At 48.5% G+C, this 14,730-nt stretch overlaps 1 protein-coding gene across 1 annotated transcript in view; it reads left to right on the top strand.

Moving 5' to 3' along the window:
- ALMS1 (ALMS1 centrosome and basal body associated protein) overlaps positions 1–13,318 on the top strand; it is a 100,513-nt gene extending 87,195 nt beyond the window's left edge. The window contains exons 13-17 of the mRNA XM_007477862.3: positions 979–1,226; positions 1,433–1,616; positions 5,488–5,548; positions 11,297–11,396; positions 12,926–13,318. Of these exons, the coding sequence (XP_007477924.1) occupies positions 979–1,226; positions 1,433–1,616; positions 5,488–5,548; positions 11,297–11,396; positions 12,926–12,970 (638 nt within the window). The 3' untranslated portion in view covers positions 12,971–13,318. The remainder of the gene's footprint in view (positions 1–978; positions 1,227–1,432; positions 1,617–5,487; positions 5,549–11,296; positions 11,397–12,925) is intronic.
- Positions 13,319–14,730: the final 1,412 nt, after the last annotated feature.

The following is a 14,730-nucleotide window of genomic DNA, read 5'->3' on the forward strand; positions in this document are numbered from 1 at the left end:
CGTGTTTTCCGTTTGTTGGTGGCATTAAGCGTCCTCACCTTTGGCTTAACATCACAGTTCCTGGAAGGGCAGGAGGTTTGGTTAGAAAATTTACAAAGAATATTCCTCCTATTAGATTAAAAGTACAGTGCTCTCTAAACTTGCTGTTTCCTGGCACTCCTGTGCGTATTCTAGCTGGGTAAGATGTAGATCAGACTTCGAGGGTTCGCAGCCCCCTGTGCTGTAGGTGCCTGTCCCCTTCTGATGGGTGAGGAAGGGTCTGGAGCTCCAGGAAAAGCTAGATGGGTTCCTGACCCAGGCTGCCCTAAAAGCCCCTTCTGCCATGTCACTAACAATTATATTTACATCCACCCTGCATTTGTCCCAGTGAGTCACCTGGGGGGATTTAGACCCTCATTTCCCTAGGCCCACAGGGCCTGCCCACAGGCCCTGGACACCCCAATTATCTGGTTTCCTACCCCTTGCCACCACCTCTGCTGCTGCTGCCTCTCCTCCTATCTTCACCTGCTGCTGTTTGCTCACGCCTGGAGATATCAGCCTAGGTAGGACACCTCTGTTCTTGAAGGGAATGAGGGAGGGAATGAGAGAGAAGGGAGGAAGGGGACGGAGGGAGAGAGGAAGAAACAGATAAGGCATTAAGAGCAAGAGGGAGGGAAAGAGCCCAGAGATCCCTTCCCTCACATACCTCCAGCCTTCCTGGCTCACATGTTCCTGGGATGGTAGACAAGTCAACTCGAAGAACCTAAATGACCTCCATACGTAGTTAATGTGTCCTGTAGGAAACGTTTTGCTTTGAAGGGCGAGATGTCTGTGACCGTCACTGCCTGGAGCCCGACCCAGGGGCCCACTCACGGCCTCTGGTCCCTGCCACCCTGGGAAGCAAGTGTCAGGTGGATAGTGAAGGTCTCTGGTGAGGAACTCCTGGGCTGGGAAAACTGAACACTTGTTTTCTTCTCTTCTTAAAAATATTTCCCATAGGGGTTTCCTGGTTTATTCCTGCAGAAAACTTGAGATGTGCCTCTAAGAAGGAGAATCAGGCCAGTTGTGTCCGTGGCCCCGGCCCCTCCTGGTTCGCCTCTCTCACTTACAGCAAGCCCTGGAGGCAGCCCCTTCGAGAAAAGAACTGCCAGACCGAGAGCAGAGTGAGTTGTCGCCTCCAAGCCATGTCGCCCGATCTCAATGATGATAAGGAGGCCCAGAGACGATTTGTGAAGGCGGGCCTGCAGGTACGTGAGGCTCTGGCCTTGGGCACCATTTTCCATGAGCTTTGGGGATGGAGGAGGAGGGACCCAGCAGCCACTGCCAGGCATGCCGTAAGACAGATCGCTTCTTCAACCCTACCTTATCCACATCAGTTCTGATCGCCAGGGCGTTAGAAGAAGGGGCCTGGATCTCTGACCTGGGGACGCCTGTTCCCTCCTGTCTGCTCTAGGAGTGCCTGGAGAGGAACCGTCCTGACTTCATCTCCAGCTCGGGAGCCCGGGTGAAGCGGCTGAAGTTAATCACAGAGGAGAGGAAACTGCAGCATTTGTTACAGAGGGAGCGAGATGCCTTGTTCAACACGACTGAGCAGCAGAAGGTGTCTCAGGATTTTGCCTGCTTTCTCTCTAAGAAAGGTACGATAGGTACTCCCTGCTCTTAGCTGTATGCTCTTGGTGCCTGAATGAAAGGTAAGCTGCCCACCCTGCCTCCCCTAGTGAAAGGCCTGAGGCTCCTTGTTATGTGTAATAAAAACCTTGGGATATGCTAAAGACTCCTTTTCTCAATGAGGAAAATTGCTTGGGATAGAAGGGAATTCAGAAGGACATCTCTTGACTTCTTTCTCCTTCTCCCCCAACTTGGGAGATGCTGCATAACTGGCCAGGCCTGGAGAAAGGCATTGCGGAGGAGTGGGGTGTTAGGAGGAGGCAGGAGACTCCCCATTGAGTCCTGTTTTCACCGAGTTCTGACTTGGGCAAGATGTGGACTCTGCTCATTTGTAAAATGAGGACCTTCGAAGATTTGCTCCGGGTCCAGGAGTGTGTGCCCCTGAAACTTTTCTTCAATTGGCTACCCGTACATTGGTTCCTTTTACTGTCTGGAGCTCTTTTCCCCCTCACAGACAGTTGCAGTTCCACTTTCTCATGCTCCAAAATATCAGGGTAGCAGAGCAATGTTACAAGAAACACAAAGAGAATTTTAAAAGAACCAGGTGAACTCCTCGGTTAGTTTGTGGGCAGCTGGGCCAGTCCTGCTTGCCACCATTCTGGAAAGAAAGTTATCTGGACCTCGTGTTGGAGTTTATCAGTCAGTTCCTGACCTCACTTCGAATTGATTAAAGCCCTTTGTGCTAGTCTAAGCTTACTATCATCTACAGTGCCATCTGTAGAAAAAGTGGTGTTTTTTTTAAATTCTGTCTTAGAATCAGTATTCTCTATTATTGGTTCCAAGGTAGAAGAGCAAGTAATGGCTTGGTCATGTCCAGGGTTACTCAGCTAGGAAGTGTCTGAGGCCACATTTGAACCCAGGACCTCTCATCTCCGGACCTGGCTCTCTATCCACAGAGCCACCTAGCTGCTCCTGGACACTCTTATTCTCACACAATAGTGCAGTGTGGGATAACAGGTATGAAAGTGTCCAGAAAATAAGGATGACTCCACTAAAACCAGGCTTCGTTGTTAGTCTTTCCTTTGTTCTCTTCAAATCCAAAAGTAAGTTCTAGTTTTGATAGTGACAAGCCTCATGCCAGGGATGAAGATGCTGTTGTTAGGTCTGAGCGTGGCTGGCAGTGGCCTAGATTGTCAATTGACCCTGAACTTAGAAACTTAAGGGTTTCTTCCTGCAGGGCCCAGAGTCAGCAGATGAAAAAAATGCTTTTTGTTTTTGAACAGTCTTGTGGGGGATCTCAGAAGGGCTATAGACTTCCCAGGCTGGAGAGTGCGGGAAGAGGACGCAGACATTTGAGCGGCTCAGGATGAGCAGTGGTGCCTCTCACAGAGCTGGGGCCAGGGCAGGATCCTTCAGAGCTCACAGAGAGGCCTCCGAGAACTCTGGAATAGGAGCACGTTTTGAGTTTGTTGGGGCACTCCAGGCCGCTCTTTCCTTTTCTCTGACTGTCTCAGCATGACTACTGAGAGGCATTTAAAAAGCCTATTTTTAAGTCCATTCAGAGAACCATGACAAAGGAACTCCTGGTGACAAATGTACTTGGTTTGGTAGCTGTTCTGTTCAAGCCAGCCTCCATTTATTGAGTACACGGTGTTAGGGACATTGGTGGCTAAAAAAGGAGTTGAATATTTGGTCTTTAAACTCCAAGAGCTTCAGTGTCTGTTTGGGGAAAAAAGATGTATATAGGTGGAATGGTCAAAACGCCAAGGCAATGCACAAGGCCTTTCCTTCATTTCCCTTCCCCAGGGTCCCTCTGTCCTGCCTCCGTTCCTGATGTTTCTAGCCGAAATAAAAGCTCACATTATCCAACCTCCTGCCCAGCGAGAGGGGACCCCTGAGTTACCAGCCCTCCATGGCTCCTGTCAGGATGCCTGTCACACCTTCCTTAAGCTTGCAGCAGTGTACACTCCCATCCTGTCCAACCTGGCACTTTTTACATCTGGGAAGTTAGCCATAGGGATATTGCCAAGACAGCAAGCATCTTTTAAGCACCTACTGTATGCATGCCAGGCTGGGGATAGAAAGCAAGGCCTTGTCCAGGAGTCCCCAGAGTAATAGGACTGCTAGAAGGAGATGGGATACACAGGAGATGTCTCAAGATGGAGGATTGGGGTGGGGGACTGGCTGCAAAAGGAAGGGTTTTATTTAACACTTGAAGAAAGTCAGGGAAGTTGGGAGGGGGAGTTGAGTTTTCTGATGGTGGGGAAGGAACTGTGGAAAATGAATGCCTAGACTTGGGGAAATGGAGGGGCTTGTGCTGGGGGGCAGTGGCTTGAGGCTGGTGTCACTGGGTCAGAGGATGGGATGGGGGTCACAGCTGTGTGGACAGGGGAAAGCAGCAAGGGGCTGAGTTATGCAAGCGGGATTAGGTATGTGGCCCTGGAGTCGGCTGAAGGAGGCAGTGCTGGGACCACAGGTGCACCATGGCCATGGAGTGGGAGGGAGGGGATGGATGGCCTGCGGTGGGACCTTTCCCATCTGTGATCTCTCGGTCATTGCCTCATCCGAAGAGGCTCCCCACAAATAGGACTAAGACCCAGAGGAACTCCGACTTTCAGGGTACCCCAGTGCCATTTTCTCCTCTGAGCAGAGTGCCTTCTCTGCTCCAGGATCAGGCTAGCCTTGTCTGGTGTGCCAGACTGAAGAGTATGTGAAAGACTTTCCCCTGAGGGTTACCATTTTTCCTGCTCAAGGAGGGAGGAAAAGGGTTTAGATAGAGACAGGGACCCCCTTTTCCACTTTCCTTTTCCCATTCTTCCCTGCCTGTTATTTCTTTTGTATTATCTGATTGAGTTACCTTAAAAGTTATCTGTTCCCCAAGCTGACTGTGAGTGAACAGATCAAGGGGAGACCTTTTGCTCTCAAGTAGTGGGGGGAGGGGGGGACCAAGAGGGACAAAAGTGAATTGGGGAGAGCAGCTTTAGCTAAGGAGGGAAGGCAGAAGGGGGGGAATCTTCAAACCCCCCTCCTCTCTCTGAGCCAACCCGTTACATCTGCTATCTCCCCTGTACCCCACTTTTGAGGAAGGGGGGTTCTCCTCTCTTTCCCTCTCTCCATAACTCGGGGGTCCAACCTCATCCCTAGGGTACATCCCTTCTTTCTCTTTTTTTTAAACAGTTGGTACCCTAGATTTAAAAGGACCCCATTTATTTAAAAAATAACCTTTAGTGACTGTCACCAACTGCCATCAACTGTCAGTTGTGAAGTTTGTCAATTACAACTTCTGAGGCAAGCAGCCTTTGTCACTGCCTCTGCCTAGCAGTTTCCACACAGGATCAAAAACATCTTGATTCCTTGGGGGGGGGCAGAACAAGTCAGTTACCAACTGCCACTCTGTCAGTTACGAAACTGAGAGAGAGAGAGAGAGAGAAAAGAAAGTGGGAAAAGGGGGTCCCTGTCTCTTGAGTTTGGGGGAAACTTGGGCCTTGGCAGCCTGAGCCCCCTGAGAAAAAGTCAGGTTGACTCAGCCCTGGGCAGCAGGAGCTGAGGTAAAGTCTGCTCAGGTTTCTCTTCAGAAAGTCTCTTCAACTGGGAAGTGTTGGGGGGAAAGATTTCCAGTCACCAGCAGGAAAAAATGGGTAACCCTCAGGAGAAAGTCTATCCACCTAATCTCTTTGATGTCTCAAGACCGAGAGACCCTCACTGCTCTCCCAGCCAGTCTTCCCTCCTCTGGAAATTCACTCCTGGGGCCCCTCCCCTGTCGAGGTGATCAATTTCACATACTCTTTAGTCTGGCACTTTGTCTCTAGTGCCAGCCTCTGTCACACTGGTGAATGTTGCTTTAGGAATTTTGTTGGCATGAAACCACTGCTGACCTGGACCATGTCTCCCCTTGCCCAGGTCACGTGACTTCGAGGAACAGGACAATTACCAAGAAGGAAATGGTGCAACGCTCAAAAAGGTAAGGGCTGAGGATCCCCCAAGTAGAGGTGTTAGTGATGGAACTATTTTCTGAGCTGTAGCCACACTACCTTAGGAGAAGAAATCTAAGTCGATCTGATGAAGCATAGACCTGGGCTATTTCCTTGAGAAAGTCTGAGTCCTAAAATATACAACACTGAAAAGCCAAATCAACAAATAGTCACAGAATGCCATTTGATTCCATTCAGGTGCACCCCAGAGAACTAGAGCTAGGCTCGTCATGTATTCCCTGATGGAAGTCAATAGGAGCCCTGCTTTAATGAGGATTTTCATTATCATAGGGCTCTTTATAAATGGGTACTTCTAGAATGCCTGAAAAGAAATTAAGCTTGAGTTTAAGCCTCTGGCCCAAAACCTTCTCTGTATATTCAGCTGAAAGGTGCTAGCCCTCCCTGAACACTACCTACACTCCTGTGGTCTCACAGATTTGGCAGTTCCCTCTGACAGTCCTCCACGTCCTTCCCAGAGCGCTGCCGGCTCCTCAGGCAGTCCATCTCTGCTTGCTCTGTCTCACTGTGTGACTGGGCCATTTAAGCTTTCTCACACGGTTCACTGATGATATTCTTTACTTCAGCTTTTCCTTGGAGACCCTTTAGTGCAGCCTGCCCACACCTGCCATGTGTCTCAGGTAGCCACTGTATGGTGCTCTTCTTTAGTTCTTGGGAGACAGGGATGTTCTGGGTCTCACTGTCATGCAGCAGCCCTGCTAAAATGTTTGTATTGAAAAGACAGACCTTTCCTTTAATCTTGGTGCTATGTAATTTTCCCAGAGCAGTCTATCCTTCTCTCTTCCTCGTGGCTCTCCTCAGGGCCCAGCTCATTGTCTGTCCCAGATAGCAATACTTTGAGCACACGCTCACTATAGCATGTCCATTCTGATGGATATTAAAATCTGAGCAAGCAGAGAGGCTGTATCCATTCAGTCTTTTCTGTGGGGATGGATGGGCCAAACTCATTCTGAATCATTACAGATCACTCCATGTGACTGCAGAGCGTCTTGGTATTTGATATAACCAATATAATATCATCCATAAAGAACTGGAAGAAAATATGAAATAACTCATTGGAAAAAAACAACTGACCTGGAAAACAGATCATGGAAAAGAATCATTAAAACTCTCTGAATACCATAACTAAAAAAAAAAAAAAAGAGTCTAGGTATTGTATTTCAAGAATGTAAAATGAAAACTGCCCACATCTTTTGGACCCAGAAAGCAAAATAGAGTCTACCTTCTACTTCCTGAAAGAGACTTCAAATGAAAACTCACAGGAACATGATACCCGAAATCCCATAAAGAAAGAATTCAAATATGGAGGAGCCACAGACAAGATTACATACAACTGAGCAGCAACCACTCTAAAGAAAAAGAGAACTTGGAATACAGTATTCCAGAAGGCAAAGGATATGGACTTAACAGCCAAGCAGAACATGCCCAGCAAAACAGCACAATTCTTCTGGGGGTAAAAAATGAATCTTTAATGAAATGTGGGGTCTTCCCAAAGAAAGGCCAAGCTGTGGAGAAACTTTAAAGTTCAAATACAGGATTGAAGAGGAACAAACAGTGAAAGATGAACCACTCACATTCAAATGTGGGGAGATGCTGAGTGCCCTCTCTGAATCCTGGCACCATCAGACAATATCTGGCAGTGGTTTGTTGTTTGACTCGCTCTTAAGAGGGGAAGCAAGGTTGGCGTTGGACAGTGAAAAGGTTAGGGAGCTGGATCAAGCTATATAATCAGGTGCACAAGTAGATGTTTCTGCAAATGACAAGATGGGATCAAGAAACTTAGAAACTTGCACCTTATTCTCATCTGACCTGATTAAAAGAAAGAAAAGTGCACACATGCACAGACACACTGCAGACAAAACAGAGAGTTGGGTACAGAAATAAATAGGGAAACAAGGGGTACAGAGAGGCTTTATTATTTTTTTTTAACTAATTTTTAAACCCTCACCTTCCATCTTGGAATCAATACTGTATGTTGGTTCCAAGGCAGAAGAGCGGTAAGGGCTAGGCAATGGGGGTCAAGTGACTTGTCCAGGGTCACACACCTAGGAAGTGTCTGAGGCCAGATTTGAACCTAGGTCCTCCTGTCTCTAGGCCTGGCTCTCAATCCACTGGGCTACCCAGATGTTCCCCGCCCCCCCCCCCCCCCCCACACACACACACAGGCTTTAGAATGAGGTTAGGTAAGGGACAGATTATTCCTGAGCCAGACAAGCTCTGAGGAAATGCAAAAATATTTAATGTTCTTTTTTGAGATTAAAAAGAATGGGAATCTGAATTGGGAAATCTGAATTGGAACCATATATTGGGGAATGGATGAACGAGTTACATTAACATGATAGAATTTTATTGTGTTGAACTCTGACCAGTCAGGGTTCCAGAGGACAGGTGCAGAATGATTGGAAGGCCTGACCTTTTTAGGGGGAAGAAAGCTTAACTTGAAACTGGATTCTTGTTGTTCATGGGAATTCTATACTGAGATGATGTCACAGAAATGAGATTGATTATATTTGAATAGATAGGAAAGGACTGACTGATACGGGAGCCATTCTAGACTCGACCCTTTGAGTATAGTCACACCACTGACTTGCTAGAGGGCACATATCAAAATTAATACAAAGAAGGAGAAGATAATGATAAAAAAGAAAGATAAAACATGCAGTTAAAACAACGTTAGCCATGGTTTAAACAGTCTATTAATGTTCTTAAAATGATATTGATGAGAGTAGCTAGGTGGCTCAGTGGATGGAGAGCCAGGCCTAGAGGTAAGAGGTGTTCCTACGTTCAGATTTGGCCTCAGACACTTCCTAGTTCTGTGACCATGGGTAAGTCACTTGACTCCCATTGCATAGCCCTTAACTGCTCTTCTGCTTTAGACCCAATACTTAGTATATTTAGTATTGATTCTAAGACAGAAGGTAGGGGCTTAAAAAATGATACTGACAGAAGAAAGGACACAGACACTAATTATAACAATTTCATATGGGAGAAACCAAGAAAACATAAAAACTTACCTTAGTAACACTTAGGATCAGTTTAGAATTTAATCTTGCTTGTCAAAATCTTCCAGAGAAAGATAATGTTAGATTAGGAGCAGTGAAGAGGGTAAAAACGGAAGGAAGAGCACAGATAGACAAAAGATGGAAAAGATATTCAGAGATGTTTGTAACCAGTCAGTGCCAAGGATGATGGACACATCACCCTTGGGATGATGGACATCATGCTCCTGAACTGTTTTAAGGAAGAGGTAGAGATGGCAATGAAAGAACAAAGCTGAGACAGTGAACTGAAATCAGTCCAGTGCATACAGAAGAGAGCCCCGTTGGAGATAGCACAATGGGAAGAACGTTGAGGGATAAAGTCTTAAGGTACCCAATGGAGGGGAAAGTGAGAAAAAGCATGAAGAAAAAGAGGACCTTATTACTAACAAGACAGAATGTCAGCAGCTACCAACCTCTATGCCTATTCATCCAGAAAAAAAAATTGTTTTTAATGAGAATAATCCATTTATGTGTTGAAGGCACAATAGATGAGGAAATCAGGAGGGAACAGGCAAATGTATGCAAGCCCAGTTCTATAGTAAACCTCATTGTTACCATAATTCAAATGACTGAAAGATGTGGATGATACAGGATCCCAAACAGGCATCTCCTATGTGGGCATCAGCATGATTGACAGTTTCTTGAAAGATGTGGCGACAGAGCTGACCTCATTTGACCCTGTAGTTGTATCAGGGAAGGCATAAGACAGTAAGATCAAGACTTCATTTAGCGGACCCACATGAAATGTGTAGCTCCTTGAACATTCTTGTGATCCTTCTCAGAATGCCATGAGACGCCAGACTTCATGGTTAACTTTGCCACTATCATGGAAGAGAGCCAGCCTAGAGAGTATGAAGCCCCCAGGGAGTTTCTGTCCATCCAAGTGGCTTCTGTCACCGGGGCAGCAATGCTGGACAGAATTTACAACAGTGATGGGTAACCTTTTGAGCTTGGTGTGTCAAAATTTGCCCAAAAACTGAGCATAACTCGGGTGTTGTGGTACTTTGAGAAAAAAACCATAATTTCAAGATATTTATAGTTTAAATAACAAAAATGTAAAATTATAATATATAACTATTTAATAAACCAAAAAGTAATTATTTAACTTACCTGCTTAGTGACTTAGTTCATCTGTCAGTCAGTTTCTTTTGTTGGTCTTGATATTATTTAACTTGTGTGGGGTGCTGTGAACTAAGATAAGTGAGGGGGAGAGGAATTCTTTAACTAACCTGTCTATTAGTGACTTTTTTGTTGCTGAATTTCATTGGCTAAATCTTCAATTGAAGGTTGGTATTTTGTACACTTCAAGCCCAAGTAAGCACTACTAACTTTATCCGTCAATCTGTTTCTTTTGTTGGTTTTGATATTATTTAATGCTGAGAATAAGGTCTCACAAAAGTACATAGAGGGAAAAATGTGAGTAAAGCCATTGCTATATTTTTCAGTGTGCTAAAAGTGTCTGGTAATTGGTTCCAGGTACTCCTCTGTTGCACATGGGCCGGAGCCCTGCCCAGTCTTCCACTGGCCCAGTCCCCGCCCCTCCCCAGCCAGCTTGCCTGAGGGTGCTGCAAGAGGCTGCTGCCCACCAGCCTGCCATGCTCCTCCCCACCCCCGTGGGAGTTCCATGCACTCGCCCCCCACCCCCGTGGCCAGCTCATGGAGTAGCCCTCTCCTGGGCTGGGGCATGGCCACCGCCACAGCCACAGCTTCGGATGTGCTGCTCCCTGGGCAGCTCCCGGGCCCCGAGGCATACTGAGCCCACATGAGGCTGCAAGTCATTGAAAATGGCTTCGTGTCATAGGTTTGCCATCATGGCTTTACAGTGTCCTGAAAATGGACATTTTGTTCTATTCTTTTTTGGACCTGTGTTGCTTTGTCCATAATAGCGAGCCACATTGAGCTAGAATAGAGGCCATCTTGGCCCTGATATCCCCACTAGGTGATGAGGATTGGAGCAGCACCTCTTTAAAATAATCTGCCTGAGTCTTAGGCCAAACTGGGCCTGGTGACTTGGATCCTGAAGTGCAGCTGAATTTCTTCTACTCTCATCATGTTAGTTTCGTTAGTGTTTTCCCCTTAATTTCTGTCTTCCTACTTCATCCTGTTTCCTCAGGAGAGTTCCTGGGGCTTCTGGAGATGGGAGTGGGAGCATTAAGCTGAGATAGTGGAACCATCTAGACAATAGCCACAGCTGCCAAATAAATCAAAGCAGTCTAAATGTGATCCTGGAAGAAGTGACTTTCTGTCCCTTCCTTATTGTTGACAGCTCCCTGTGATGCTGAGCTCTTGATTATTTCTGTGGGAATTCCTGCAGTGTCTGTGACCCCGATGGCCCCCCTTTGGCAGGTGTCATGGAGCAGGTCCTGCAGACGGTTGGTGGACAATAGGGATGACTCTGTTCTCCCTGCCTCTGAGGGTGGCCCTCTCCACTATGACACAAGGCTTCTCTGTCTAGTGGCAGGCATTTATCCCAGCCTCTTAGAGATGCTCAACTGAAAAAAGGGCCGTGTCAGCCTCCATTGTTTCCTGGATCTCTCTCCTGTCAAGCTGCCTTGAAGACGATGATAGGGATGATGTTCTGAGGCAGTAGGAAGTGGCTCAAAGGCGACTTATGTGGTGGCTGCTGCTGTGATTCTGAGGAGTAGTAGTAACCGAGTGGCCTCTTTCCCCTTTTTCAAGGATGTATGAGCAGCTTCCTGAGGTGAGGAAGAAGAGGGAAGAAGAGCAGAGGAGGTCGGCCTACACTGCCTACCGCTTTAAGGCTCAGCTCTACAAAATGGTGAGTCCATTCACCGGAGCTGGAAGGACTCCATTTGTTGCATGAGGCACCGCAGCATTCTTGTCAGAATCAAGGCTTCAATCTTGATGGTGGGGCTGCACCAAGAAGGGGGCTCTGAGAGAAGGGGGAGTTTGTTCCCTGCACCCCTGCCAAGGGGTGGGAGGAAGGGCCTCGGTGCAGCCCAGACAGCTCCATGTCTATGGCAGCTCAGAATGATGGTGATGGTGAGCCCTCTGCTGGAGGCCTTCCTGACTTTGCTAGATTTTCACCTCACACCTGCTACTAGAATATGGAAGACATTTGGCTTTAGGCATTGTGGGAGTGTCGGTTGTGTGGACTTTAGGGTCCCAGACAACAGATGAGGTGCCTTACTCCTAAGGGGCTCACGTCGAGCCCACACCATCATGGAGAGCGTTAATGTCTGCCTGCCTCCTTTTGATGGAATTAGCTGAGGTCAGAGAGGCTGCGAGCAAAGCTGGCATTTATCCTCTGACCTGGGGGCTTTTCCCATGAGCAGGGGAAAGGTGAGCAAGAAAGCCCAGAGGAGACCAGATAGAGGTGTTAGAGGAGGAGGGGAGATAGGGCCATGTTTGTAGGTAGAAGGGGAGCAGCCAGCAGTCTCAGAGAAATGGAAGAGGAGAGGGAGAGAGAGTGGACCTCTGGAGGAGAGGGCAGGGAGAGAGAGGGGTCAATGGCAGAAGGCATCATCTCACATTTATAGTGGACGGTCAGCCTGCTTGGTGGTTTTCTCCAGTGCTGTTCTGTAGCACGTGAATTGGAGGGAAAGCAGCCAGTTCTGGGAGTGATCTTCTGTAGGATAAGGGGGCGTGGGAGTCAGCAAAGAACATGGTCCCCAAGGGGTGAGGATGAGGAGTGGAGAGCGAGTCAAGGGCAGGGGAGGAGACCCGGGAAGAGCCGCAGGGTGGGGGTGGGGGGGGGGTCATGGTGAGGGTGAAGCCAGGGGAGAGGGTGTGTGGCAGCCGAGAGAATTTTGAACTTTCTTGAGCAGGAGTGATGGTGAGATGAAGAGGGTGACCATTTTGGGGGAGGAGTAGATTCTGGGAAATGAGGAATGAATGAAGAGGGAACAACGGCAGGAGTTAGGGGTAAGAGAAAGACTGTGAGCCAGGCCCTGAGCTCACTGAAGAAGCTCAGAGGAGGCAAGCTTCCTGAGGCAGGAAGTCTCCAAGGCCCTGCCCTCAACCACTCAGTGAGTGTTGGGAAGGGATGCTTGTTTGCTTTTCTCTAAACCCCAGAGCAACAGAATAGCCCCAGCTGCTCTGGCGGAGCACTCCGAGCAAACCCTTCTGCATGGAGGTCTCCACTTGCTGTGGCTGCCCACATCCCAGCTGAGGATTCCTTTGGCCTGCCATAGGGTTTATGAGTTCTATTCCTCCACCATTTATAGAGTGATACCAGGATTTCTGGAACTGAAAGAGGGGATTGTGCCAGTGTCTTCAGGGCCAGCCCCGTGGAACAAGCAGAAGCGGCCTCAGTAACCATTCTTCCCGTCTCCTTTCTTTCCCCAGAAAATCACCAACCGTGTCTTAGGGAGAAAAATCCCCTGGGACTGACAAGCAAGATGATCTCCTTTCAATTCCTAGATGTGGATTTTAGGGTTTTAAAAATTCTAGACTTCTGTCTGGGTGGGTACAATGTGTGGATAGTAGTTGGATAAATGTTTTTGTGTGTGTTTAATAATAGTTCATTTTCTTGTGCAGATTAGAAATAATCACTTTGAGGGGACTGGGGAGTCCGGGCTGCTGATTCGAATCACTAGTGGTGGGTGGATGTTGCTTTCTCTTGGTGACTCTTCCCCACGACTGGAAACGATGGCTCGCTCTCATTTCCTCCCAGAAGCAGGGCTGTTTTGTGTGTTTTTGTACTTAAAAATAAATGACTTTTGACTTAAAGCAAAGAAAGTGGCCCAGGAGTCCTTTTTTTTCCCAGATGGAAATGTGCAGGGGCCCAGGGGCTCTTGCCATGGTGTGTCCAGGAGCCAGGGATGTGGCTGAAGGCCGGGAAGCTCTGGAGGCTTTGGCCAGGGCATCTTGAAGCCATTTGGGGAGGACATGTTGATGGAGGGAAGATGATGAACCCCCAATCTACCTCTTGAGTCCACAAGGGAAGCTGGATGGCCCAGGCCCCTCATAAGATGCCCCAGGCAGAACCCACTCACCAGTGGTGGAAGGGAGGGGTCAGGGGGAGGGCTGAATGTCGGGCAGAGCTGAGGGGGGAGCCTGTGGGGTGTCAGTGAGCAGCCTTGTCCCCACTTGCATCGTGCCTTCGTCATGGGGCAGACTGTCCAGGGCCCTCCTTGGTGGGATCCCTACCCCCCGCCCTGCACCCCAAGAGAATGGAGTCTCCTCAGGGTAGTGACTCATTCCTGTGTGTCTTCCTTTTCCCCTTGTCGAGTTCAGTGCCTGGTAGGAGCTCCTTCAGTTGACTAGAGTAAATAAGACCTCAGGCTCCTGGGAGAGAGCCTCATGGGCCTTTGGTGCCCGAGTTCCTTCACTGGAGAAGCCCCACGTGGGGTGTGGACGGAGGACAGAACATGGGCCGGACCGCCTCGGCTTGGCTCTGGCTCCACATTAACTTTGGTAACTGGGAAAGTTCCTTGGCCTCTGGGTGTCAGTTTTATCATCTGTAAAATGGGTACCACAACAGCATCTAAAAATCATGGCATTTATATAGGATTTTTCAGTTTGCAAAACATTTACAAGCGTTTGACCCTCACCACCACGCTGGGAGGTAGGTGCATGTATTATCCCCGACGTCTCTCCGGATTCCTCTTCTGCCCTGCCCTTTCCAGCCCCTCCACATGTCTAATCTCTCATCCCACTCCTGGAGATTCTCACTTCCTATTAGCCCCTGGTGAGTCCCAAGAAGGCCCTCAGGGGCTCCACAGGAGGCTGGGGGAGAGGCCAAGTCTGTGACTCCCTCTCTCGGGCTTCTCCGGGGTCTGGCTCCAACGTGCTCCTGCTGGCCCTCGGCCCTCCCTCCCCCAGGTGGACCACAAGAAACGCCTGGTCCGTGCGGCAGGCGTCCCCAGAGCCTGGCTTTGCAGAGACAATGGCCACGGGCTGGCCCGGAGAACTTGGCCTACACGTGGCTTTTGCCCTTCTCTTCTGTGCCAGCCGTCTGGTGAATTGGCCGCGTCAGAGGCCCCTCTCCCAGCAGTCGGATCATGGGAGACTGTTAAAGCCCTGGGAACCGTCTCCTGTGCCTCGTCTGCTACCATGTAGGTGGTGCTTTACCAGTCTTGTGATTGTCCCCCATTTTACAGATGAGGAAACGGAGGCAAACAGAGCTTAAGTGACTGCCCAGGCTCTAT

The sequence above is a fragment of the Monodelphis domestica genome, chromosome 1 (assembly GCF_027887165.1).
Source record: "Monodelphis domestica isolate mMonDom1 chromosome 1, mMonDom1.pri, whole genome shotgun sequence".
In the NCBI taxonomy this organism is placed as follows: domain Eukaryota; kingdom Metazoa; phylum Chordata; class Mammalia; order Didelphimorphia; family Didelphidae; genus Monodelphis; species Monodelphis domestica.